The sequence below is a fragment of the Mirounga leonina genome, unplaced genomic scaffold (genome assembly GCF_011800145.1).
Source record: "Mirounga leonina isolate KUSES-001 unplaced genomic scaffold, KU_Mleo_1.0 Mir_150, whole genome shotgun sequence".
NCBI lineage: Eukaryota > Metazoa > Chordata > Mammalia > Carnivora > Phocidae > Mirounga > Mirounga leonina.
Window position 1 is genome coordinate 21,113,770 of NW_023270374.1, and position 26,242 is coordinate 21,140,011.

The 26,242-nt window shown below is 42.5% G+C and overlaps 1 protein-coding gene across 3 annotated transcripts in view; it reads left to right on the forward strand.

Moving 5' to 3' along the window:
- The window catches only part of CUNH20orf194 (chromosome unknown C20orf194 homolog), a 136,308-nt gene that overhangs the window by 41,243 nt on the left and 68,823 nt on the right, over positions 1–26,242 (forward strand). For 2 of the 3 annotated variants that reach the window (XM_035005966.1, XM_035005968.1), the window contains exons 8-16: positions 5,311–5,409; positions 8,901–8,956; positions 12,902–13,037; positions 17,063–17,144; positions 18,132–18,168; positions 21,547–21,634; positions 22,865–22,941; positions 24,673–24,717; positions 25,102–25,147. In XM_035005966.1, the coding sequence (XP_034861857.1) occupies positions 5,311–5,409; positions 8,901–8,956; positions 12,902–13,037; positions 17,063–17,144; positions 18,132–18,168; positions 21,547–21,634; positions 22,865–22,941; positions 24,673–24,717; positions 25,102–25,147 (666 nt within the window). The remainder of the gene's footprint in view (positions 1–5,310; positions 5,410–8,900; positions 8,957–12,901; positions 13,038–17,062; positions 17,145–18,131; positions 18,169–21,546; positions 21,635–22,864; positions 22,942–24,672; positions 24,718–25,101; positions 25,148–26,242) is intronic. The other variant, XM_035005967.1, reaches the window with a different exon arrangement.

The following is a 26,242-nucleotide window of genomic DNA, read 5'->3' on the forward strand; positions in this document are numbered from 1 at the left end:
TTTGTGTTTCTATGTCTTAGAAACTCCAATGATAGTCTTTTTTTTTTTTTTTTAAGATTTTTATTTATTTGACACACAGCGAGAGAGGGAACACAAGCAGGGGGAGTGGGAGAAGGAGAGGGAGAAGCAGGCTTCCCACTGAGCAGGGAGCCCAGTGCGAGGCTTGATCCTAGGACCCTGGGGTCATGACCTGAGCCGAAGGCAGACGCTTAACAACTGAGCCACCCGGCACCCCTCCAGTGGTAATCTTATTGGTCATTTATTTTATTTTATTTTCATTTTCCCATTTTTATTGCATTATATAATTCTTAAAAATACTTTTAAATACTGAAATTGATCCTTTTTCTACCCTTGTCAGTCAGTATAGTGCCTTTGGGGTTTTTTGCTTGTTTGTTTTTTGAGAGAGAGAGGGGGCACAAGTGGGAGTTAGGGGGAGAGGGAGAGAATCTTAAGCAGGCTCCACGCTCAGTGCAGAGCCTGATACAGGGCTTGATCTCACAACCCTGAAATCATGACCTGAGCCGAAATCAAGAATCAGATGCTCAACCAACTGAGCTACCCAGGCACCCCTGCTTGTTGGTTTCTTCAACAAATGCGTAGTTCTTGATCCCTGCTATTTCTTGGATACTGTGCTTATACTAAAGTCACAGAAATAGGTAGACCTGGCCCCCACTCATACTGTTTAATGGGCTTTTAGACCAGTAATAGCGGTATACTTTAGTAACTGCTATATATAGTTGCAGTGGAATATAGAAGGTAAGGAAAATAACTCTGCCTGGAATTGCTCAGGATTGCTTCTCAAAGGAGTCATGTGTGGTGATCAGAGATTTTCCAGAAGAGGAGGGGGTATGAACATTCCAGCCACAGGGAAGGAACCTGTCTGAAAGCCCCAGAAATACACAGAAAGCCCCAGAATCATCTCCTTTTGAACATTGAGAGCAACTGCTCAAACATAACTGCTTTCCCCTTGCCTAGTCCTTAAGCCAACTCAACTTGCCTTTGGTGCCATGGATATGGACTTTGAGCCACCAGAGAGCTGGATACCAGCCTAGGGCCAAGAATTCTGTCTAAAGTTCAGTATCCTTCCCTACCAGCCAAGAACCAAGGCAGACTGGCATGGTTCTTGGGGTTTTCAGACCTTTGCTGCTTATCTGACCTTGATATCTGTCTGGGCTTGTCTTCTGGATTTGGCCTCAAAGAGTCTGTGCAGATAAACTTTCCCTTCTTCATCATCAGATGCAACTGACCAGTTCCACCTACATACACAGTATCTATTTCCACAAGTGCACCATTTGTATTAGGGAAAAGTTGGAGAATAGTGTGTCTGGTGGAAAAAACACAGGCTCTGGGTATCTCTTACCTAGATATATTTCCACTTCTGCTGCTCTTTAGTATTCCATCCTCAAGTAGGTCGCTTTACGCTTCAGTACCTCAGTCTCCTTATCTATAAAGTGGGCATAGAGAAATGCAAGGATGTTAGGATGTTTTAAGACTGTCTATGTGTATATGTGTGTATTTATATGGACATTTCATATATAATGCTAGTTATTTTTAGTATGAGAATTCATCGCATCTTTCACTCATAGCGTGGAACTGAAAGCAGTATTTAATGACTGATTCTCCCTTATTCTGTAATTAGTACTGACACATCCTCAGGGAATTTTTTGGAACGGAGTGCCCCATCTTTTTTCCTGTATTCCCCAAAACACACAGACTATCTTGGATCCTGGATCAGGGGCATTGATTGGACCCGATAGCAGCAGGTCAGGATCCCAAACTCAGAAGGTCTGGTTTACTGGGCCATGGCACAGAGGTGGTATGGCAGGGCAGTCTGACCCAGATAATTGTAGATTACCAGTTACAAGTATGCACGTATTTGTGTGTGTCTGTGTGTATAAGATACATCTGTAAAAATAGAATGAGAATATTTTCCAAAATGTTAATTGATTTTTGTTCTATATTTTCTGAGTTTTCTGTAGTGAATATGTATTACTTGTGCATCTGTTTTTAAAGAGTTTTTATTAACACAGACTCAGAAAAGAGCATAAAACTAATATATAGCTTAATGAGTCATTATAAAGCAAAGCAACAGAGTCTTGCCACCCCAGAAGCAATCTGAGTGCTTTTTGCCAAACCCATCACCTCTTTCCTACTCCCCCGAGCATAACACTATCATGAATTCTATGGCAGTTACCCCCTTTTCTTTGCAATTTTTTCATCAAAATTTACTTCCAAAAAAACCTAGTTTAACTGCCTGTGTGTGCATGCACGTGTGTGTGTATTTAGGTTTCTTTTAATCTATACGTTCCCCCTCCATCTCTTTGTCCCCACCCCTCACTATCTATTTATTAAGGAAACCAGATCATTCATCTTATAGTTGTCCTCATTGGGATTTGTTGATCTCATTCCTATCATGTAGTTTAACATTTTCCCCTGTGTTCTGTATTTTCTTACTATTGGTAGTTGAATCTAGAGTTTTAATCAGTGTTCTGATTGATTTTGGGAGGGAAAACTACTTGAGAGGGTGTACATATATCTAATTGATATCTTTTTATTTTGTGAACATTGATATGCAACCCTTAGATCTTTAATTCATTAATTAGATTCTTTATTCACCATTGTAAAATGGTAGTATTCCAATTTTGTAATTCCTTCTTCATTTATATTCTCTAAAGAGAAATATTCAGCTTACTATTTGGTTATGCAGTGGTAGAGTCCATGTGGGAAAAGAAAGATAATTGAACTCCTGCTTTTATATATCAACTTTAAAAGTAAAGTTGGTTCCCAGCCATTCTCCAAAAGTAACCAATTAGTTCTTTTTAATTTGTCTCATTCTGAACTCATAGATTTAAACATATTTGATGTTTCTGTCCATTGGAGCTATCATCTTTACTAATGTTCACATTGTTCAATCTTTGGGCGGTGGCTTACTTCACGTTGCTCACAAATTGTTTTAACACAATCCTAATAGTCCTTGATAACTTCCTTACCATATACTATGACAAGATATTCCTGGATTATCTTATACATCTCCTGTTCCATATCTGGAATCAGTCATTTCTCTAATAAGTTCTGGTTTCTTTGAGTGGGGAATAGTATTTCAACACAACAGTCTAGGTGCTAGGAATGCTCACTGGTATTGGTTTGGTCATTGTTTCTAGATCTTTTCAGTGGGTAGAGCTAGGAAATTCTCTGTGTGTTTTGTCTCTCTCCATATGTGTGTGTGTGTGTGTGTGTGTATATATATATTCATACATATATGCCTGATTTTTTTATCCCACATTATATATAAAACATATATAGAAAACAGTATCAGCACTTTCACCTACATGATTACTGAAAATAATTTTAGATATGTATACACATACACATCTGTAACTATCTGTAAATAAAATACAGATCATCTGGGCAGCAAGCAGCAGAGCCATTAGTAAGAATGTTGTTTACACTAAGTATTCCCAGCAGAAGTCCATTGTGCTTTACGCCTAGGGCCAGAAGTAGAGTCAGTACATGGGTAACACAGAGCCCATAGGTCTGGGTACTTGTGTATCGACTGGGAGAGAATGGAGGAGAGCATAGATCCAGCTAGTCAGTTTTAGTGCAGCAAACAGAATACCTGCTGTGAGCAAGGCACTAGGCTGGTGCCCAGCATACAAACACACTGTGTGAAATGGACAGTAAAGATAACTTATCTGAGAACAGATTATCAGCAACTTCAAAATGAAACAGAGGGATGCCTGGGTGGCTCAGTGAGGCATCTGCCTTGCACTCAGGTCACGATCTCAGGGTCCTGGGATAGAGTCCCACATCGGGCTCCTTGCTCAGCAGGGAGCTTGCTTCTCCCTCTGCCTGCCGCTCCTCCTGCTTGTGCTCTCTCTCTGACAAATAAAATCTTTAAAAATAAATAAATAAGGGGCGCCTGGGTGGCTCAGTCATTAAGCGTCTGCCTTTGGCTCAGGTCATGGTCCCAGGGTCCTGGGATCGAGCCCCACATCAGGCTCCCTGCTCCGTGGGAAGCCTGCTTCTCCCTCTCCCACTCCCCCTGCTTGTGTTCCCTCTCTTGCTGTCTCTCTCTGTCAAATAAAATCTTTAAAAAATAATAAAATAAATTAAACAAATTAATTAAATAAGACAAAGATGTTATTTGAGTATCTTAAGCAACTCCTGTGTTTTGGTTAACTGATGTGTTTTGGTTAACTGATGATGTTTTAAAGGAAAGCCAGAAGCACAAAGCAATGTGTGGTGATTGGGAACAGGAATGAATTCAGAGAGGAGGCTGAAAAGCAGCTGGGATGGGGGAGGGAGAGAGGTTGCACAAAGAGGAGAGTCAACTGGGAAGGGCACAGAGTTCTACAATTCTCCCACTGCCACTAGGGGAGGGTGTGAGGGAGGAGAGGCTATGGGCCACCCGGGGCACCACCCAACTTCTAACTAAGGTCATCTGACTTGTCTTTTTATTTATTTATTTTAAAGATTTTATTTATTTATTTGAGACAGAGAGAATGAGAGACAGAGAGCATGAGAGGGAGGAGGGTCAGAGGGAGAAGCAGACTCCCTGCCGAGCAGGGAGCCCAATGCGGGACTCGATGCGGGACTCGATCCCGGGACTCCAGGATCATGACCTGAGCCGAAGGCAGTCGCTTAACCAACTGAGCCACCCAGGCGCCCCTGACTTGTCTTTAAACAAAGCTTCACTGATGTGACCACCTTTTGTCCCTGGGTGTACCATCTTTTAGGTGCCTCATAAATAGGTCCCTCTCTCCAATAAAGATTGCTGATGTAAGGCACTAGGTAAACATTAGTATCCTCTTTTTAAATAACTTTATTAGAATATAATTTATATACCATAAAATTTACCCATTTTAAGTGTACAATTCAGTAATTTTTAGTGAAATTTACAATTGTACAACCATCACCACAATTTTAGAACATTTTCATCAACCCCCCATATTCCCTTGTATTAACTTGTAGTCAATCTCTATTCCTACCTGGCCTATTCAAACCACTAATCTACTTTCTGTCTCTATAGATTTGCCTTTTCTGGATATTTTATATAAATGAAGCATACACCAGGTAGTCATTTATATCTGGCCTCTTTCGTTTGTTTTTGAGGTTCATCTATGTGATGACGTGTATCTGTAGGTTTTTGAGGTTCATCTATGTGATAACATGTATTTGTAGTTTGCTATTAACTTTTAAAATATATTTAAATGGTCTGGTATTTTGATATCTGATGCAGTTTCATGATTCTGGTTTTCTAAAGTACCTCTCAGTATGACCAAATGCATTATCCTTTTCATTTTCTTCTAGGATTTGGTGGCTTTTGAACATCAGTGGACTAGCTTCTTTGCTAATTTTGATACAGAAATTCCTTTCCTGCTGGAACTTTCTGAATCTCAGGCGGGTGAGGTATGTAAGGAAAGGGTCAAAGAGAAAAAAATTGATTAACTTATTTATTGTTTCTGTTTTAGTTTTGTTAATTTTTTCAGAATACAAAACTACCAATCCTAATATGTTTCGGTTATTATTTTCTTAAGCTTTGTTGTGTGCTGTAAAGAAGTTTTTAGCCCCCATGCCAACCTATGAACCTCTATAAAGAAGTTGTTCTTTGTTTTTCTGTGCCAGCTTCTATACAAGAAAGATACTCATTTTAGAGTGTGGTGATACCTCTGTCAGCAAGGAATTCTGGGCACTAGTTAATAGGCCTAGAAATAATTCTCCACATGTGAGTAGCACTCCTTTCCTCAGTCGAACCTCTAGGTAAGCTTTCTTTCCAGGTAAACAATGGTGAAGTTACTAGATTCAGTGTAAGACTCACTCTGTGAGTAAACTAAGGTATCTAAATCAAGAACCAGAGCATAGGACAGTCCCCAAAGTTAGTCAGCTGGGAGGATCAGAAGAACAATCTTGAGCTTACACTTGAGTCTACCTTGGGCTTGCACGGCCAGTCCTCAGCTCTCCTGTGCTGCACTGACTCCTGACTTTGGAGTTGGTGTTGATCTTTGTTGTCATGCATTTCACCTTTACATGTTATAAACCCCACTAATACATTGCTATTATTTTCGTTTGAGCAGTCAATTTCCTTTTTTAATTCTCTTTTTAATCTTGTTTTAATCCTTTTTAAAAATAATTAAATAACTTTAAAAATTTTATGTATTTGTGCATGTAGTTACTGTTCTCGATGCTCTTCATTCCTTTGTGTAGATCCAGATTTCCATTTAGTGTGATTTCCTTCTCCCTGAAGAGTGTCCATTAATATTTTTCATGGTGCAAATCTTCTGATGATGAGTTCTTCCAGCTTCCATATGTCTGAAAAAATATCTTTATTTCACCTTCATTTTTGAAAGACATTTTTGCCATGTATAGAATTCTTGATTGATAGTTTTTTCCTTTCAGTACCTGGAAGATGCTGTTCCACTGTCTTCTCCCTTGCATTGTTTGTGATGTTCTCCTATCTTTTTTTCTTTTAAGATTTATTTATTTGACAGAGAGAGAGACAGTGAGAGAGGGAACACAAGCAGGGGGGGTGGGAGAGGGAGAAGCAGGTTTCCCGCCGAGCAGGGAGCCCAATGTGGGACTTGATCCCAGGACCCCAGGATCATGACCTGAGCCGAAGGTAAACACTTAACGACTGAGCCACCCAGGTGCCCCATCTCCTTTTTATCTTTAATGTTCATCTTAGTATTTATTCTTTATCTTTGTTCCTCTGTATGTAGCTAGTCTTTTTTTTTTTTTCCCCCTAGCAGCTTTTAAGATTTTCTCTTTTATTACTACTTTTGAGTATTTCTTCATATTTCTTGTGCTTGGCTTTGGTTAAGCTTCTTGGATCTGCAGATTTATAGTTTTCATCAAGTTTGGAAAGTTTTTGGCCATTATTCAGATATTTTTTCTGTCCACCCTTTTCTCAGAGATTGTAATTACCTCTGTTATTGGGCCACTTGAAGTAGTTCCACATCTCACTGATGCCCTTTTCAGTTTTCTGGATTCTTTTTTCTTCTCTCATTACTGTGGTTCCAAGAGTGAAAGATAACTCGAAACGGTATATTCTGTGAAACGTATGTCACTCCTTCATTCCTATACCCCCTTCTCATTCCCTCCCTTTCTTCACCATTTTCTACTTACTCCACTACTAATAGGTAACAAATCTCATTTCTGATTTATCTTTTTTCTTTTGCACAAATAAGCAGATACATGTGTATTTTCTCTTGTTTCTTTCATTGAAGAGCAAGATACATGAGTCATTTCTACTTTGCTTTTTTCCCTCAACAAGAATATATCCTCGAGGGGTGCCTGGGTGGCTCAGTTGTTAAGCATCTGCCTTCGGCTCAGGTCATGATCCCAGGGTCCTGGGATCGAGCCCCGCATTGGGCTCCCTGCTCAGCGGGGAGTCTGCTTCTCCCTCTCCTACTCCCCCTGCTTGTGTTCCCTCTCTCGCTGTGTCTCTCTCTGTTAAATAAATAAAATCTTAAAAAAAAAAAAGAATATATCCTCGAACTTTCTCCAAGTCCGTTCATTGAGATTTTCCTCATCCTTTGTTATGATTCATAGTACTCCATTGTGTGGAGTAAGATCTGTGAACACCAAAACTCCAATTGATAAACATCCAGAGGATGTAAGTAAACAGTTAATTACCAAAGGGAATCCAGATGGCCATTGAATATATCTGAAATACTCTACTTCATTAGAAATCAAAGGAATGTATAATAAAACAGTAATGAGATACCACTTTTCTTTCTTTTTTTTTTTTATAATTTAATAAATTCTGCCTTTTTACCCTGTAATTTCATTTCCAGATCTGCTTTAAGGAAATAATTAGAGCTGCAAATAAAATTTATGAAAAGATGTTTATTACAGTATTATTCATAATATAAGAGAGTTAGTAGCAATTTCTAAGAATAGAGGACTATTTAATAGGCTTTGGTACAATCATATACTATGGATGTACCATAGAAAAAAAATAGGAAGAAAATATACCAGAATGTTAATAGTTATTAGAGATTGTAGATGGCTTTTATTAAATTCTAAAATAAGCATATATTACGTACATAATCAGGGTGGGGGGAGAACAGTAGATGTTATTTAGATGGATTAAAATTGCTCTTTGGAATTTTGAACCCTTTTGACATAGCCCCTGCATCAATTTTAGGTTAGTATTTAGCCTAGTACTATACACACCAAGGCTGAGAAGTACTTCTGTGGTTTCCTGGGAAACTTCTTTCGGTGTACTTCTAAGTTCTGTGGATTCTTTCTCAATGCTGATTTTAAATTAGTATGTTAGGGGGTGACTGGGTGGCTCATTCAGTTGAGCGGCTGCCTTCGGCTCAGGTCATTATTTCAGGGTCCTGGGATCAAGCCCCGCATTGGGCTCCCTGCTCAGCAGTGAGTCTGCTTCTCTCTCTCCCTTTGCCTCTCCCCCTGCTCTTGTGTGTGCTCTCTCTCGCTCTCTCAAATAAATAAATAAAAAAACAACTATAAAAATAAATCAGTGTGTTATAATTAATATATATTCCTTTATTAGAAATGTAGAAAAACAAATTTTTAATAGAAGGGAAAAATTCCTACATGATTAGTGCTTGGACCATAGATGATGATTAGTCCAATTTTCTTTCAGTAATTAAAAATTATAAAACTTAACAAGAATTTCTTTTCTTTACTTTCCTTTTTCTTTTGCAGCCTTTTGTCTTTATTTCTTTTGCTATTTTTTCGTTTGCTACCTATCCCCAAAATTCATGTTGCTTTCTACCACATATGTCCTTCCGTGTTCTTATAATAATCTATAAACATCTCTCTCTCACACACACACACACCTACATACACACATATGTACATATATGAGGGGTTTTTGTGATTGTTTTATAAAATTATGATCTTAATTTATACAATATTGGCTTCTTTTTTAGCCATTCAGAAGTTACTTCAGTCATGGAATGATCTCCAGCCATATAACTGAAAACAGGTAAGTTTCTTGGGGAAGAAAGGTGAATGGTAATAGAGAAAATGGGATTGAGGAGGGGGGTAGTTGTGAGGGAGCATCTAAGTCCAGAAGGTAGAGTCAGGAAAATATAAATTGACTTAGTCATCACAGGGTAAGAAATTCATACCCTGAAAAATTGTCCATTTACTGCTTTTGTATTTATATACATATATATATATATATATATATATTTTTTTTTTTTTTAAATTTACTTGAGAGAGAGTGACAGCACACAAGTGGGGGATAGAGGCAGAGGGAGAGTGAGAAGCAGTGCTCCCCACTGAGCAGGGAGCCTGATGCGGGGCCCAATGCGATGCGGGGCCCAATGCGATGCAGGGCCCAATGCGATGCGGGGCTTGATCCCAGGGCGCTGAGAGCATGGCCTGAGCCAAAGGCAGATGCTTAATTGATTGAGCCACCCAGGCACCCCTATACATATATTTTTTTAAAATACAGTTTTATAGTAAACTAGCTTTTAAAAAATTGTACCTTGCTGAAATCTAAAGATTTTTACATTCCATCCCTACCCCCAGGAAAGCTAGGAAGCAGAATGTCCAAGGGCTAGGCAGGGTTCAACAGCATCTTGTGGGGAGTCAAAGGGCTCAGACATTAAAAGTCCAGCTCCAGGAAGACAGGGAGCATCAGGGTTGCTGCATTTGTTTTCTTGAGGTGTTTCCTTTAGCACCTCTCTTGTCATGGTAATCGGGAGGGCCCCCGCTTGGTTGGTTCCCCTGATGGATAGATGAGAGTAGTTCTTTCCTCTCTTTTCTTCCCTAATTCCAATTCAGTCTGAAGTGAGACAAATTGCCAGGGCTGGGACTTAGGGTCATTTACCTTGAATTAAGCTTCAGAAGAAAAATCAGAGTCATGTTTACGTTTAAGAGTCCCTATTTGCCTGAAGCTTAAGGAGGTATTTTTAAGAATAATACAAGAAATGTAAAGAATTTTCCACATGACATACACTAAGGGCAATTTAAGGAAAGGGTAGGGGTAAAGGGAACTGTCTTAATCTGTTCTAGCTGCCGTGACAAAAATACCATAAACTGAGTGGCTTATAAACAAAAAACATTTATTTCCCAAAGTTCTGGAGGCTGGGAAGTCCAAGATCATGGCATTATCCCATCTTATGTCTGATGAGGGCCCACTTCCTCTTGGATAGCAGTCATTTCACTATAACCTTACCTAGCAGAAAGGGCAAGGGATCTCTCAGGAGCCTCTTTTATAAGAGCCTTTTTTATAATCCCATTCATGTGGGATCTGCCCTAATGACTTAATCACCTCCCAAAGGCCCTGCCTCCTAATACCATCACTTTGGGGGTTAGGATTTTAGCATATGAATTCTCTGGGGACACAAACAGTTTTTCAGTCCATAGCAGAAGCTATCTTTTAAAAATGGGGCGCCTGGGTGGCTCAGTCGTTAAGCGTCTGCCTTCGGCTCAGGTCATGATCCCAGGGTCCTGGGATTGAGTCCCGCATCGGGTTCCCTGCTCAGCGGAGAGCCTGCTTCTCCCTCTCCCACTCCCCCTGCTTGTGTTCCCTCTCTCGCTGTGTCTCTCTCTGTCAAATAAATAAATTTAAAAAATCTTTTAAAAATAAATAAATAAATAAATAAAATAAATAAAAATATCCTTTAGGTAGTATTTGTTGAGAACATATGACATACTAAGCAAGAGATACATGATTAAAAAACCAATCACGGGGGGTGCCCAGCTGGCTCAGTCAGAAGAGTATTTGACTCTTGATCCCAGGGTCATAGTTTGAGCCCCATGTTGGGCATAGAGATTACTTTAAATAAATAAATAAATAAATAGGGCGCCTGGGTGGCTCAGTTGGTTAAGCGACTGCCTTCGGCTCAGGTCATGATCCTGGAGTCCCAGGATCGAGTCCCACATCGAGCTCCCTGCTCAGCGGGGGGTCTGCTTCTCCCTCTGACCCTCTTCCTGCTCGTGCTCTCTGTCTCTCATTCTCTCTCTCTCAAATAAATAAATAAAAAATCTTTTAAAAAAAATAAATTTTAAATAAATAAATAAATAAACAACAGTCATGGTTCTCTGCCCTTGTGGAGTGTATAGTGTGGTAGAGAAATAAGACATTAATCAAGCAACCTCACAGAATAATATAGTTACAAACTCTGGTGCCATGAAGGAGAAAAGAACAAGGCATTGTGAAGACCATAGCTGGAGAGCCTGGTCTTCTCTGAGGGGAGATTTGAATGATGAGTAGAGATAGTAAGATGAGGGGCGCCTGGGTGGCTCAGTTGGTTAGGCGGCTGCCTTCGGCTCAGGTCATGATCCTGGAGTCCCGGGATCGAGTCCCGCATCGGGCTCCCTGCTCGGCAGGGAGTCTGCTTCTCCCTCTGACCCTCCTCCCTCTCATGCTCTTTGTCTCTCATTCTCTCTGTCTCAAATAAATAAATAAACTCTTAAAAAAAAAAAAAGATATAAGATGAGTGCCTGGTTGGCTCACTCTGTGAAATGTGCAATTCTTCATCTCAGGGTTTTGGGTTCAAACCCATACTGGATGTAGAGATTACTTAAAAATAAATTCTTTTTAAAAAAAAAGATGATTAAGGGAGAAAAGCATCCTGAGATGAGAGCATAAGGAACATAAAAGAAGATGGGTTTGGTGGAATATAAAAGTTGGGGGAGAGTAGCCTTCCATGGAGCCAAAGAAGTTGGCCAGGCCAGACCATGCAAGTCTTTGGCCATATGAAAGAATTCAGTCCTTCTCCTGAAAATAACATAAAGGCATTAAAGGCTTTCCATGTATGAAAGGTTGTCCGCTCTGAACCGTGGAGAATAGATTATAGGAGAGCAGGAGTGGAAGCAGGATCACAGTGAGGAAGCATTGCAATCGTCTGGGAAAGAAATGATGGCAACGTGGACGAGGCTTGTGACCATGTGGATTGAGGGAAATAGACAAATAGAAGTGAAACTTGGGTGGTTGATTGGATTTAGAAGGTAAGGGGCAGGAGAAGTCAAGGAGGCCTAAGGAAGCGTCTCAGGTCTGGTGCAGTCCCTGGATGGATGATGATGCCGTTTATTTACTGCAAGAACTGGAAGGGGAACGGGGGTAGATCATGAAAGAGGAGAGGAGAGGCAGACAGCTGAAAGTAAAACCCTAGGAATATTCAGAGGCAGATAGAGGAAGAGAATGGCTGACGGGAAACTGAGATGCAACAGCTCTTACAGGGAGAGGGTGTCAGGTGCTTCTGAAAGACCAAGGAAGGGCAGGTTGAAGCCTATCCATTGGATTTGTTATTTGCTGTGTGAAAGTCACTAGGTGACTTTTGCAAGAGTAATTGGAGTAAAATGACTAAGGGGTCAACTGAAGTGGGCTGAGAAGTGAGCAGAAAGTGACAGCAAAAAGCTAAAATAAACAGACAAGTCTAACCAAGAGAGGAGACAAAAGAAAGAGATGTATGCAGGGCAGGTGAGTGTGGTAGTGAGATATTTGCAAACCTACTCTCCTCCTCCCATCCTAAAAGCTAGTCTGGAATGGTTAATGCCTCTGTTGTCTGCCTATAGTCTGAGTATCACAACTGTCATCCTTTAAAATTTCTATTTCTATTAAAATGCTGTTGTATGAAACTGGAACCTTGCTCCATCTCTGTATCATGGACAGCAGACCTACGGAACTTTCTCCTTAAGAAGTAGAACAAGCTGAAAATATAAACCTGGCTTGAATTTAGTTATGTCCCTAAAGATCCCTGTGGGTCAGTAGGAGGAGTCAGAGACATCTGGCATAACTTCGCAGCAAGCAAGGAGTGTTAGGGGGACTGGATTGACCACATTGCTCAGACTGCAGGACTGAAAACCCTAAGCAGGACCGAAAACCCACTCTGAAAACCCCAAGGAGCCCACTCACTGGGAAGTTGCCCTAGCTAGGACTCTCTTTTCTAACCACATTTTTGGTTTGCCACTCCAGCCCTAATAGGCAGCCATTCGTTCTCTTTGGTAATCACTCCACACGAGAAAATCTGAACGCTGGCAACTTTAACTTCCCTTCTGAAGGGCATCTGGTACGCAGCACTGGTCCCAATGGGAGCTTTGCCAAACACATGGTGAGTGGCTTGATACCTGGTGCTTAATTGGTTTTATTAAATAGGGAGGAGGGGAGGATAAGGGGAACCTTTCTAGTTTGTGTATTGATTTAATCTTGAACTTGAAGTTGTTTTGGAGTGAAAGAAGTGATTGCAAACTGTATTTTTATATAAGTACTAGGTGTAATTTGAAAACATCATAGTTAATTTTTAAATATTTGAAGGAAAAAGCTTAAAAAAATATTTTCTCAAACCAAACTCTTTAATTTGTAGTAAGTAATATGGTCAGTAGAATAAGAATTTTAAATTAGCTTGCAAATAGACTCATTCCAAGCCTACTAGGTTTGATACATCTTCACTGTTACATTTCAGGACATAAACTTTGAGGATCACTGTTCTTTTATTGAGGGTGCCAGGGAGAAGACTTTTGCATTTGGTGGTAAATTGTCTGCTACATTCTTTTAAAGGAAACATTAGACTGAAATATGAGACTCTAGTGATTGTAAAAGGCTGTGGAAGTTTAAGTATTTTCAAAATGTTCCTGACAATCAGGAAAGCTGGGGAGGTAGGTACTATTTGCTAGTTTTGATTAGAGAACATGAGACCTAAATCTCTCTGGACTGAATCTCTCATGGACTACATCTCTCTGACTCTAAGCTGGCCAGGAATATAGGGCTACTTGAATGGATGGATATGCTGTCAGGATATTACTACCCTGTAAAGGCCTCATTTTAACCCCCCAGAGCACCCTGGGAATACACAGGAAATGCCAAATGACATGGGGTTCTTTGTGTAATCTTATGTATTGACTGTATATGTTAAAACTGATTTCTGCTTCTGGGAAGATGGAGTAGACATACTTTTTCCAATTCCTTCTACTGAGTACAACTAAAAACCCTGGACATTATATGTAAAACAAACATGGGAAGACTCTGGAAGGTAGAAGAAGGCAGGCTGGCTGAGGAGCTTAGGACCAAAGGGACAAAATGGCACTGAGTTTTCTGGGGTTCCTTTTTGCCTGTATATCCCAGACTGGATACTGGAGAAGCTGACAACGCAGAAATGCCAATAGGCACAGATATGAAAAGCCTGCTGTCTCTGGCAGAAGGACTAGGAAGGGGACAGCCTAGCAAGACAGAAAACTTTTAGACAACAGCTGTTCTACTGCAGCCAAACCCCTCAGAAAAAAACTGCCTCTCCATTACCCCTACCAATAAGGGCTGAGTGAAGAGCCTAGCGTCTACCTTGCCTTTGCCATTGCCTTACCCTGACCCCTGTTAGGATTAATGTTAGAGAAGGCCCACTAGGGAGCCATGACTTTCATCCCCACTGGGCCCCAGTGAACCCTCCTTCCCCCTGCAGTATCGATGGAAAATACAGGGAGCCTGGACGTCCACCCCTACCCAGCAATAACAAGGTGTTCTTCCTTGGGGTAGTATAATTGGAGTCTAGTGGAGTCAGGACTTTCACCACCACTCAGCCATAACAAGGCTGCCCCCTACCCATTGTGTCAATCACTCTCCCAAGCCATGGTGGCATCAGCGGAAGCAGACTGGGGAATCTGAACTCCTGTTCTTGCCCAGCAGTAACAAGGAGCACGTGCATGCGCACATACACACACACACACGGTCTCACACTGGGTGTCAGTAGAGGCTGTGTGGGAACAAGGAGCACAGGCACGCGCACACACACTGGGTGTCAGTAGAGGCTGTGTGGGAACCTGGAGTTACACTCCTGCCTGGCAGTAACAAAGCAGCATGCTCCCCTGTTCACCCATGGAAGCAGTGTCAAAGGAGGTCTGCTGAAGTGCAGGATGTAAGTAACATCCAGGGCAGACTTCCACTCTCAGCATAACATGCACAGAGCTTGGAAATCATCTCTCACATCCTTACAAGAGAAAAATTGAGGGGCACCTGGGTGGCTCAGTCGTTGAATGTCTGCCTTCAGCTCAGGTCATGATCCCAGGGTCCTGGGATCGAGCCCCACATCGGGCTCCCTGCTCGGCGGGAAGCCTGCTTCTCCCTCTCCCACTCCCCCTGCTTGTGTTCCCTCTCTCACTGTGTCTCTCTCTGTCAAATAAATAAAATCTTTAAAAGAAAAAATTGAAAAACTGAAAATCAATAACTTCTCTTGGACTCATCAAAGAACTGAAGTCTCAAGGCAAACCTACTCCAAGATCTAGAGAGACGGGTTGAATCCAGGGAATCACAGCCAGTGTCTGCTTACCTGGAACAGAAGCCACACTTAAATAATAATTTTGATGAATTCCTGGAGGCTGAATATGGATTAGAGTGAGAGTGAGAAACTCCTGGAGAATACAGCCTTAGAGGGGCCCCCACACATCGATGGGTTTAACTTCTTTCTGTCAACCTAAAACTCTATTTTTTTTAATTTAGCAAATTCTTTATACAATTTTTTATATATACAACTTTCTATAATAATTGGGGATCTTTATTTAATAAACATGAAACTTAATGAAGTCAAGGAACTTACCTGAGATCTGGTTCTGGGGTAGGGTGGGGGTGTCCTAGATCATGATCTTTCGTCTTCACTCATCTCTTTTTCAATGTAACATACTTACCCTCTCCATTTCTGTGCCATTTGTGAATAATTTACAGATTAATAGGTGACATGTAAAACATGCAAATCCAGATTATCTGAACAGTTATACATTATATTGGTAAATTCTGTTGTACCAATTTCTTTTAATGTAAGTGCCAATAAGTTAGATGTTAATCTATGCTTATACAGATTTAGGATATGATCTAAGGAAGCAGGTTTGAAACAAATGGCACCTTTAAAAGAAACTTTCAATTAGGGGAAATTTGGAAATCTAAGAAACATGTTTTATTGTGAAAATATGCCTATTAACCAGCAAATAGAAATATGTACATGCGTTTTTATTTAGGGTTGTGGCAATATTGATCATATTCACTATGGTGAATTATAGAGTATTCCTAACAAGTCCTTATTACATATCTTTAACTTGGATTCACAGTATTACAGAAAAATGCCATGGATTCTCTTGTGACTTCCTTAAAGATTGGAGTAGAATGAATATTTGTGTCACATTTAGCTATTTTTTTAATATATTGCACTAACTTCTTTTGCTTTAGTTCTTATGGTAGCATTTTTGTGTTTTATAACTGATATCCTGGGAACCCTGATGATATGCTGGATTTTCAAAAGAAAAGGACATCTGTATCCATCTTTGTATAAATAAACTAAACAGGGAAGAAGAAGAAGAATTTTTATTTTATCTTTTTTAAAGATTTTATTTATTTGAAAGAAAGCACGCAAGTGAGAGAGCACAAAGGGGGAGAGAGGCAGAGGGAGAGGGAGAAGCAGACTTCCCAACTTAATGGGGAGCCTGATGTGGGGCTCAATCCCAGGACCCTAAGATCATGACCTGAGCCGAAGGCAGCGGCTTAACTAACTGAGCCACCCAGGCGCCCCAAAGAATAAGAATTTTTAAGTCTCTTCTCCAAGGCCTATGTACAGAGATGAAATACAAATGAAGGTATGGACCTGGGGCACACCCTCCTTTCCTGAATTTATAGCTGCCCCCCACACATCTCCCTGTCATGTCGGGCAAGGTCCTCACTGTGAAAGTTCTGGACTATTAATGACAATCAAAACCCAAGCACATTTCCTCTTTTCCTTCTAAGTTGTGAATTCATTAACATCATGTGCTGACCCAGCAGCAACCTCACAATATAGCCAAGGTTAAAAACACAACATTAAGGGGCACCTGGGTGGCTCCGCCGGGAACTTGCTTCTTCCTCTCCCTCTGCCTGCCTTTCCCCCTACTGTGCGCGCTCTCTCTCTCTCTCTCACTTTCTCTCTCTCAAAATCTTTAAAAACACACACAACACAAAATACTTCTGGAAAAACAATTAAAGGTGATCTTTCCCCCGTGCCTTTAAAAAATAATAAATCAGCTGCTGGTGAGATAAAGTTGATTTCCATTAACTATATAATTTTTGTTTTTCAGCAGTATACACCTAAATCCCTGCTCCTTTTTTACTTTTTTTTCTGACATCTAGGTAGTACAGTGCGTCTCACCAAAGGGACCCCTTGCTTGTTCAAGAACCTACTTTTTTGGAGCTACTCACGTTCCTTACTTGGGTAAGTCCCTGTCTGTTGTCATCTCATCAGCTTCCCTAATGAATAATTTCTCCTATGAACTAGAAATGGACTCATAATTTACTGCTTTCCTCAGAAGCTCATGATATCCACTTTGTAAAGGCCTCCCACTCCCTCTCTGATTCCAGATGGAGAGTTGATGCACCTAACACATTTCTCAAAGAATGTATTTCAGGAGGAGTAATTATCAGCTCAACATGTATATAGTCTAACCATGTGTGAGACTGTGTGCTCAGTGTTAGAGGGAAGGCAAAGATGAGTAAGTCCCAATTGGGGATAGCAGGAGATATGGGCTATAGTGAGAGTTTGGATGAGTCAGCCAGGCGCCTGCTGTTCTGGTGAAGCAGGGCCGTGGTCGAAGGGTACCTATGAACTGGGAACATTCCCAGGAGCAAGTGCTCCATGCTGCAGGGCCATCCAGAAAGGTGAGGCCCGCTGGGGCTGCCCTTCTTGCTGGGGTAATCAGAAGTTGCAGACATCCAAAGAGACCTAGAGAAGAACCTCTAGAATGAATGAGGATCTCAGCACTGGTCCACAGAGCAGAGTACAGCAGAAACCAGGTTTTCACCAGGGTGTTGCTGTATAAGCCGGAAAACTCTGAAAGAAGCATGATAATTAAGGGTCAGCTAATTAAGGAGATGATAAAAGAGTCAGAACTGAGCCTACTTAATTATACGTGATAAATTTAAAAAATTAAAAATAAAGGCAAAAATATTCCAGAGCCTAAGATTCCCCATGTCTTCTCTGGTGTTTAGAGGTGATGCTGAGTGGGTTGTTAAAATCAGTGTCAGGAGTGAAGGTCTAGGAGGATACTGGGAAAAGCTGTTGTGATTGTACTATATTTAACCCAAAAGGAAAAAAAAATGTAGTTCTTGACATCTCCTTCGAATTAAGAAATTCTAGCCTCCTCGTGAAGTGTTTGCATGACCCGTGATCTTGTCACACTTAATTCATGGTCCTCTTTCACAGGTGATGAGAATAAGCTGCCCAAGAAAACTGAACAAATGTAAGTCTTCATTTCTATTTTATATTTTCTTTCTCAAAGTTGAGTTACTCAGATATCGTGGCTGTCCCGTCTAACTCCTCTGAGATCAGCAGTGGGTAGGACATTTGGGTGAAGCGGTGAGCAGAGCCATGGTTTCCTAGCCCCTGTCTCTCAGCTTGGAGTCCTGCCAGCTTTGCCATGTGCTCTTCTTTCCAGAATTCAGAGACTTCCTGCCTGCAAACCCATCCATTTTAATGGTGTGATTCCTCTTACTATGTCTTCTACATAATACATTTTTTTTATCAGGGGCTTTCCCAAAAATAAAACATCCTGAAACACATTGTGAGAATCTGTGGGAAACCCCTTCTGGTCTGAGCAGTGTTTCCTCTGGATTTGATTCTTAGGCTTAGGGAATAGAGCTAGGATCTGAACTCAGGCTGTGCAACTTTAAAAAGGTCCTAGTGTTGACTTCGCTCCCCCACATATAACAGGGAACCAAAGATAAGAAATAAACTCATTAATGTTTATGTTAGTCTGCTTGGGCTACGATAACAAAATATCACAGACTGGGTCATTTAAACAGCAGAAATTTATTTTCTCACAATTCTGGAGGCTAGAAGTCCAAGTTCAGTGTATCTTTCTGGGTTTTTAAAAATTATACATTTAGGTTTGGTATAGCTGTAATTAATGTGTATGCAGTTTTTTAGTGTGTGGGTTTTCTACCCTTTAACAAGTCGACCACATTCTCATATGAGTATGGGTATATATAGTCCTGCTTTGTACCTGCTGGTGGTACTTTTTTTTTTTAAGAGAGAGTAAGAGTGCACACACGTGAGTGGTGTGGGGAGGGGCAGAGGGAGAGGGAGAAGGAGAGAGAGAATCTTAAGCAGGCTCCACACCCAGCATGGAGCCCAGTATGGGGCTCGATCTCATGACCCTGAGATGATGACCTGAGCCAAAATCAAAAGCCGGATGCTTAACTGACTGCACCACCCAGGCGCCCCTTTCCCTGCTGGTACTTCTGTGCCAACTGTGCTCAGCCCGGATCTTCATTCTCAACCCTTAGGCATTTCTCCTAATCCAAATTCACTGGTGCCCTGCTTCAGGGACTAGTATTGACCAGTGCTTGGGCCTCCACGCAGAGACTTGCTGAATCACAGAGCTGGTGGAACTCGGGCCTGAAGGAGTCCTAGTGAGGGCAACAGCAGCGCCATCCAGGCATGAGTCTCTTGCCTCCCATTCAGGCCATTTTACGAGTCCATAGCCAGGCGGCTTTGCATTCAGCTGGTGTCTAAGGGGTTGTATAGGAGAAGGCCAAGCAGTGGGGAGGCCAAAACATTGCTGGTACTGAGTGATGTCTGAGTCAAGCTGGGTGAGGAAAGGAGGAGGGGCATCTTTATATGTCTTTGGTGTTGGTGTCAAGGTGTGGAGGATTCTGGTCTTACTTGGAAGTGGCCATGCTCATTGTCAGTGTCCCTGCCAGGCCCCTTCCTACCAAGACCTACCCCTCTGTTGTGGCCTAGCCAGCAATCTTCAGGATATGTTGATCCTTGGAGCTGTCATTTTGTTATGTATACTTTTTCTGTCTTTTTTTCTTCTACCCAACTCAGATCTCTTACCTAAAATGTAGAGGTGTGGTGCGGGAGCCAAGGAGGAAATTAAAGGAATTGGCAGTGTGACATGGCACAGTAGAAAAGCACCAGCCTGACAGCAGACCTGAAGTCAAGCCTGCCATTCATTTTCTGTGCCTTGGACGGTTTATTCCACCTCTAGAGGCCCTACTTGCTTCTCCTGTAAGATGAGAGAGTTAGACCAGATCATTTCTGGATTCCTTCCTGCTTTTCAACTCCGGTCACCTTCCTTTACTTGTTACAAGATTCTGAGGAATAAAAATAGACATATTCTTAGGCAAGTCTTTATCAGTTTCTTGCTAGGCACCTTCCCTGCCTTTCAGGGCCTTGTGGATGAACCCCTTTTCTCTGTAATTATCCTGATAAGATCCCAGATCTCTCTCCCCTAAAGTAGTGATTCTCAACCAAGGACAGTTCTTCCTCCAGCCCCACCTCCAGGGACCTTTGACAATGTCTGGAGACATTTTTGTTATCCCAACTGGGGGTACTATTGGCATCTAATGGATAGAGGCCAGGGGTGTTGCTGAACATCCTGTAGTGCACAGGACAGACCCCTGGACAAAGAATTATCTGACCCAAAATGCTGAGATTGAAAATTTCTGCTTAAGGGGAACCAGTGTTGGATTTTGGATTTTCTAGGGACCTTCATAACAGTCCCAGTCTGGCGAAGGAAGAAACCTTCTTATAATCACTTTGGGAAGTGAGAAGTCTAAGAGAAAGGGCAGGATTGGCGAGCAAGGAGCTTTAGGAAGGGAATGTTTGCCCTCAGAAACACACTCTATTCTCTTGTTGAGGTAAGCTGCTTGGAAAGTGGTGTGCAGCTGGTAATTTAAGTGGAGCTCTCTTCTCCTCTGAGGTAATCTCCTTTGCTCCTGAGGTCTCCCACCCTGAGGTTCCAGTAGCAGCCTGCCCTTAGTAAGCCTGGGAGGAGATGACATGAAGGTGTGGTGTGGTTGGTCCCGAAAAAGCAGAAACTCTGTACCAAGACACTGAAGGGATTCAGGCTCCTGACATAGAGGGGCTAAGTAGCCTACAGAGTTCTCTTCTGTTGGATCACAAACAAGGAGGGTTGGTCTTCTGAGCAGAGCTGGCTTTTCTTATGATAGTTTTATAAGAGCAAAGTATAGGGATACCTGGATGGCACAGTTGGTTAAGAGTCTCACTCTTGGTTTCAGCTCAGGTCATGATCTCAGGGTCATGAGATCAAGTCCCACATCAGGCTCTGCACTCAATGCAGAGATTCTCTCTCTCCCTCTCCCACTGCCCCTCCCCCTACTCATTCTCTCTCTCTCTCTCTAAAACGAAAAAATAAATATATTTTTTCAAAAAGCTCTACAAAACTTAAAAAAAAAAGGAGCAAAGTATAAATCACGTGGGGCACATGGCTTTTAAAAGGTTTAGAAATCAGCAGTGCCTGGGTGGCTCAGTTGGTTAAGCATCCAACTCTTGGTTTCGGCTCAGGTGATGATCTCAGGGTCCTGGGATCAAGCCCTGAGTCAGGCTCCATGCCCAGCAGGGAGTCAGCTTGAGATTCTGTCTCTCTCCCTTTGCCCCTCCCCACACTCCCCCGTGAACGCACACACTTTTTCTCTCTTTGAAATAATAAATAAATCAATCTTTATAAAAGGTTTAGAAATCAGTGAGTTCCGTTTTTGCACTTTTCTCATTCTTTTTAAAAATCAGTTCCTTAGGGAATGTCATTTATGTGCGTGCAGCTTTTGTTGAAACCTTGTGATGCCACAGTTAACCCCTGTCTTTTGTTCTAAAGTAGGCTCTTGTCCCAGGTGTACGCTGCTGTTATACAGGCTGTTTTGGCGGGCATTGCATGTTATGCTAAAACTTCCAGTCTAACAAAGGTAATTTAAACACCACGTTTCTCTTTCCTTAGTAGTAATTTCAGTGTAAACCGTCCTATCCGTCTGTTTTGGCTTTGGACACCTGGTAGTAGTCAGTTTTGTGCGAGTTTGGCCCTAAGTGGAGCTGACACCAGACAAAGAGGTGCCTGGAGAGTGCCGAGCTTCTGCTGCCTATAACTGAACTGCCCTTGTCCTAGGAATGACTGCTAATCAGCAATTCTTTGTAGATATCCGGTTGTGTTAAAGAAAAATCATTCTGTAGCATACTGTTTTACTTACTAGCTTTTTTTTTAAAATTTATATTTATTTATTTATTTTACTAGCTTTTTAAAAAGCTTTTTTAAAGTTAAAAAATAAAGAAAAATATAGATTTTTCTACTGTGAATTTAATAAAGTTAGGTAAGTTTGTCTTGAGCTACATAGTGTGATTTCCTATAATGTTTAAAAAAAAAAAAAACAACTAAAAATTAGAAAAACTGACTTGCCTTTCCTAGACAAGCACATGTGTTCTCGTTCTCTGACCGTTCTCTTCCTTGCTGTTTTGCGGTTAACCTGCCCTGCTGAGTTGGATTCCTATATCTGACCCAGTAAGGAGAGGAGAAGAGTCGGCTTGATGCCTCCCAATGCCAATAGGACCTTTCCTGAAAGAAGCCATTTGACATTGGAAAGGTTGTGTATGATGTAGATACCAGAGAGACTGTAGCCGTAGTCACCAGCTCCCGGCCATCTCCCCTCCTCACTGAACTTGAATCCTGGGTACAACTTGGGATTTCTCAGCCCTTTAGCTGAAGGCTTATACAATATCAGTTCCCACACTTTTCTTTTTTAACTGATCTTTTGTAAATGTAGGTATTCTAATATTCTTAGCATCTGGCAGAAACTCCAAGGGCAGTAGTCCCTCCCCCAGGGCCAAGGGAGAGGGGAGGAAACCCTTTTCCAGACCTCACAATGGCATCATCCCTGCTGGTTACAGTTCCCGGCAGATCAGGTTCCAATGCCCACCTGCCTGAATGAAGTGTTTCTTGTGAACCCAGCCCAAAGAAAGCAGGCACCTGTTTCCCTTAACACAATGTTTTCACTTTGATCTATTGATGTATACAAAGCAGTTGTGTAGGGGGGAGGGGCACAGTGTTCTCCTGGCCAAATGTTAGAAGAGTGCTTCCTATCAGTGATATGTACTCTTTCCTGCTGTGAAAGCTAATTGTTTCTGTTTTGTCATTGCTTTTGCAGGCAAAGGAGGTAGCTGAGCAGACCCTGGGATCTGGGTTAGATTCCTTTGAGTTGATGCAGTTTAAGGCAGCCCTACGGTAAGCAATGGAAGCAATGGAAGCAATGGCTGCTATTTTCTATAAGGAATTATTTTTAATTTTTTTTTTTATAAAGACCCTTTTCTGTCTTGTATTTGATATTCCATCTTCCCTCTGAGAAATTTTCCAGTAAAATAAGGGGATATCTGAAAGAGAAACATTCATGATCAGGGCTTTGAGAGGACAAGCAGCCAAAGATGGAGGAACTGTAAGAGAAAGAGTCAGACACATTTCCTGATGCCAGAATGGGAGGCAGATCAATGGCAGAAACATCAGAGACCTGAAGGACCCAGGTTTAGAGGTTAGAAAGGTGAAGCAGGGACATGAGGGGTGAAGTTTGTTAGGGTCAGGGTCCCTGGCCACATAGAGACAGTCCCTGCTTAGGAGAGCCTGGCGCTGGGCCTCCGATGCCTCTCAGGTAATAGACACCCGGAGCCTGGCCTTGTCTCAGGGGCTAGACGCTCTGGGAATCAGACTTGCTGGCAGTCCAACCATCATACTACATCTGGCACATCACAGGGGCCCTCTGTGTGGTCTGTGTCCATAGCTAAACTTTCATGAACCCAGTCCACCTAACCCTCCACCTGTCCTGTATGAGGACCACTAGGTGCACTTTTTTGGGGAATTTTTTTAGAACACTTACAGGATGTGCCCTGTGGTGCCTCAGCTCCATGCCCCATGTTCTCTTACATCTACAGCCCTGGATAGTAAGAAAGAACATTGAAAAAGGTAAGTCAGTCAGTTGATCTAACAAGAATTCTATTGCTGCAGCTCCAGGAGTGGAGGAAAGAGCCAGATCTTTTTGGTGCAAGCCTTCAGGCGTCTTTCCTCTGGGTCTTCTGGATCTTGTAGCTCTGGCCATGAGAGGAGAGGGAGAGAAGAAATTTGTTTCCTTAAGGCCTTGCTCTGGCCTGGACTGTCTATTCCTGACAGACCTGAGTTTGAGGAAGCTCCTTTGCTTTCCAGCTGTGTGACTTCGGGCAAGACAAGGAGCTCTCTACATCTGTTTCCTTGTCTTCCCATCATGCAGAGTGACTAAGCGTATAAATGTTAGCTGCTGTCACATGGGGGTCTTCTGTCACCATGGACATGGCGGGCATTGTCATTCCCTTCCTCCTCTCTTCCAGAGCTTTGTGTAGGCCACTCAGCCTTTCCAGGGCAGGCCACCTTTCCATCCCAAAGCCTTTTAGGCCTGGGCATACCTCTCTAGCTGGAGGAAGGAACAAGAAAAGAATACCAGGCAATGGGAGGAGCATCTCCCAGGGCCAGCCCTCCCATCTGGAGCCCCCCTCCCTTCTCTCCACAAGGTCACTTCACTGAGTATCCTCACACTACATCAGATTAGCAAATCATCTCCTGAGAGGAACACAAGACTTGGCCTCTATTTGGGCTCTGAGCGCGGATGGCAGCTTGACCCAAAGGTAGTAAAGAAAAGGAGGATCGGGACAATATGTCCCAGCTGTGGGGCAGGGGGCCATGGGCCAGTAGAGGGTCTTCCCAGTCTGCAGTAAACAACAATTCTGGCACATGGTTCTCTCCTGCTGTGTCAAGCCAGCCATGAGAATCTGCACAGAGGCAGAGCTGTGACTGGAGTCAGGCGCTGGCCCCGCAATTGGCACATGTGCCATGAGGGCTGAGCACAGGTGCAGTACAGCAGCAGGTGTCTGGGGGGTGGCCAGCGGTATGGTTAGCAAGAACAGACTGACTTTTTATTTTGTTGTGGGTCTACAGCTCCAAGACGGCTTTTCATATCCATGCTGTGAATAATCAGGGAAGGTAAGTGTGTGTTTGTCATGCATGCTCATTTGGGGCAAGTTTTAGGAAGAAAAAGAGAAGATAGGCTATCTTGTAACTGCTGATGTGGGTGGTCTTCTTAGAGTTCTACACGTGGCAATGACATCATGCCAGGATTGGGCCTGGGACTGGCTATACTCAGCTGAGACCCTATACCCTGAGTGCTTCCCACTGAAAGACTGAGGCATGGGAGTAAATGGTGGACCTTATTCCTTCCAGTGGCCTATGTACTAAATCTGCATACATGTAACCCAGTGCTTTGAAAAGCCCTTAAAGAAATCTGGGTCTGTGGGTTGCTGCTGCCAAGTTGAGAAAAGAGAGCATTGTAAATGTAATATGTGTTTCTCCTGTCTCTTCCTCTTCCAGGATTATGCCTCTGGACAGTGAAGATAGCTTATACTTCGTGAAGACGGTAAGCAGAGCTGTTACAAGTCAGCTGGCAGGGAGTGCCCTATAGAGGGACATCTGCAAGGGGTGAGACAGGAGTAGGTGGGAGTCTTGGGCAGTCTGTCCCTGAGAAAACTGGTCTCTTCTCAGGAGGGTTTCAGCTGCAGCTGTGGTGAGCCTGTGATTTTGAGGGTGCCCAGGCAGCTGTACCAGGCCCACATCATATCCCGTGCCTCAGCTTCCTAGGGCCCAGAGTCTTATCTGGGGGTTGGGAGAGACACTTCTTCCTAAGGTTAGGAAGGCTTCCTCCAAGTGACTGAGACTGCTCTGACCTCATGTGGAAATGTGAGCTTAGGACAAGCCTGCCTCAACACAGACTGATGAGTTTTCAGTGGATTCTCTGTGTTCCAGGGCCTGAGTTGATGCCCTTAACAGGGGTCTGTGAAAATAAATTAAAAAACTGGGGGCCTAAGTCTCCAGTGAAGTGGGTAGTCAGAGCAGAACTTTCCAACCCAGTTGCTGGAGGCACCCTGATGGGACAGGGGCATGGTTTAGAGATGCAGAAATATTGGTCCCTAGGTGGGCTGGCTGGCATGGCCTGGGGGAGCAGAGTTTCTAGACCAGTTGCTCCTGGTCACAAGCCAAGTTCTCCATTTAGCCCAGTGCATCCTGATGTGCAGAAGATTGGCAAGCAATGCATGAGAGGATGGTAGCTATCCAGCCAAGATGCTGGTTGCAGTATATGTGGGCACAGATTGCACCTTGGTCTGTTCTGTGGCTACTGCCTGAGTCTTAATTCCAGTGAGCTTTTGGTCACCAGGAACTTGGTGTGCAGGTGTGGATGACTCAGTGCAAATGCGTGCCCACGGCCATCACCAGTGGAAAAGCAATAGTGTTATCTCATCTACAGAGTAGTACAACAAGAGTAACTTTTTAAGGTTGTGAGTAATTTCTCTCTTTATAATGTGTCTGCTCCCTGTATCTGTCAGCATTTTGTGTTGATGCTCATTTAGAACTAAGAGACTTTATTCTGACATCATCAAGATCCTAGGAGGTGCTTTCTGATAATAGGTGATAGTACTTTATCTCCTTGCCAGACCGTAAGCCCTGATTGCTCTAT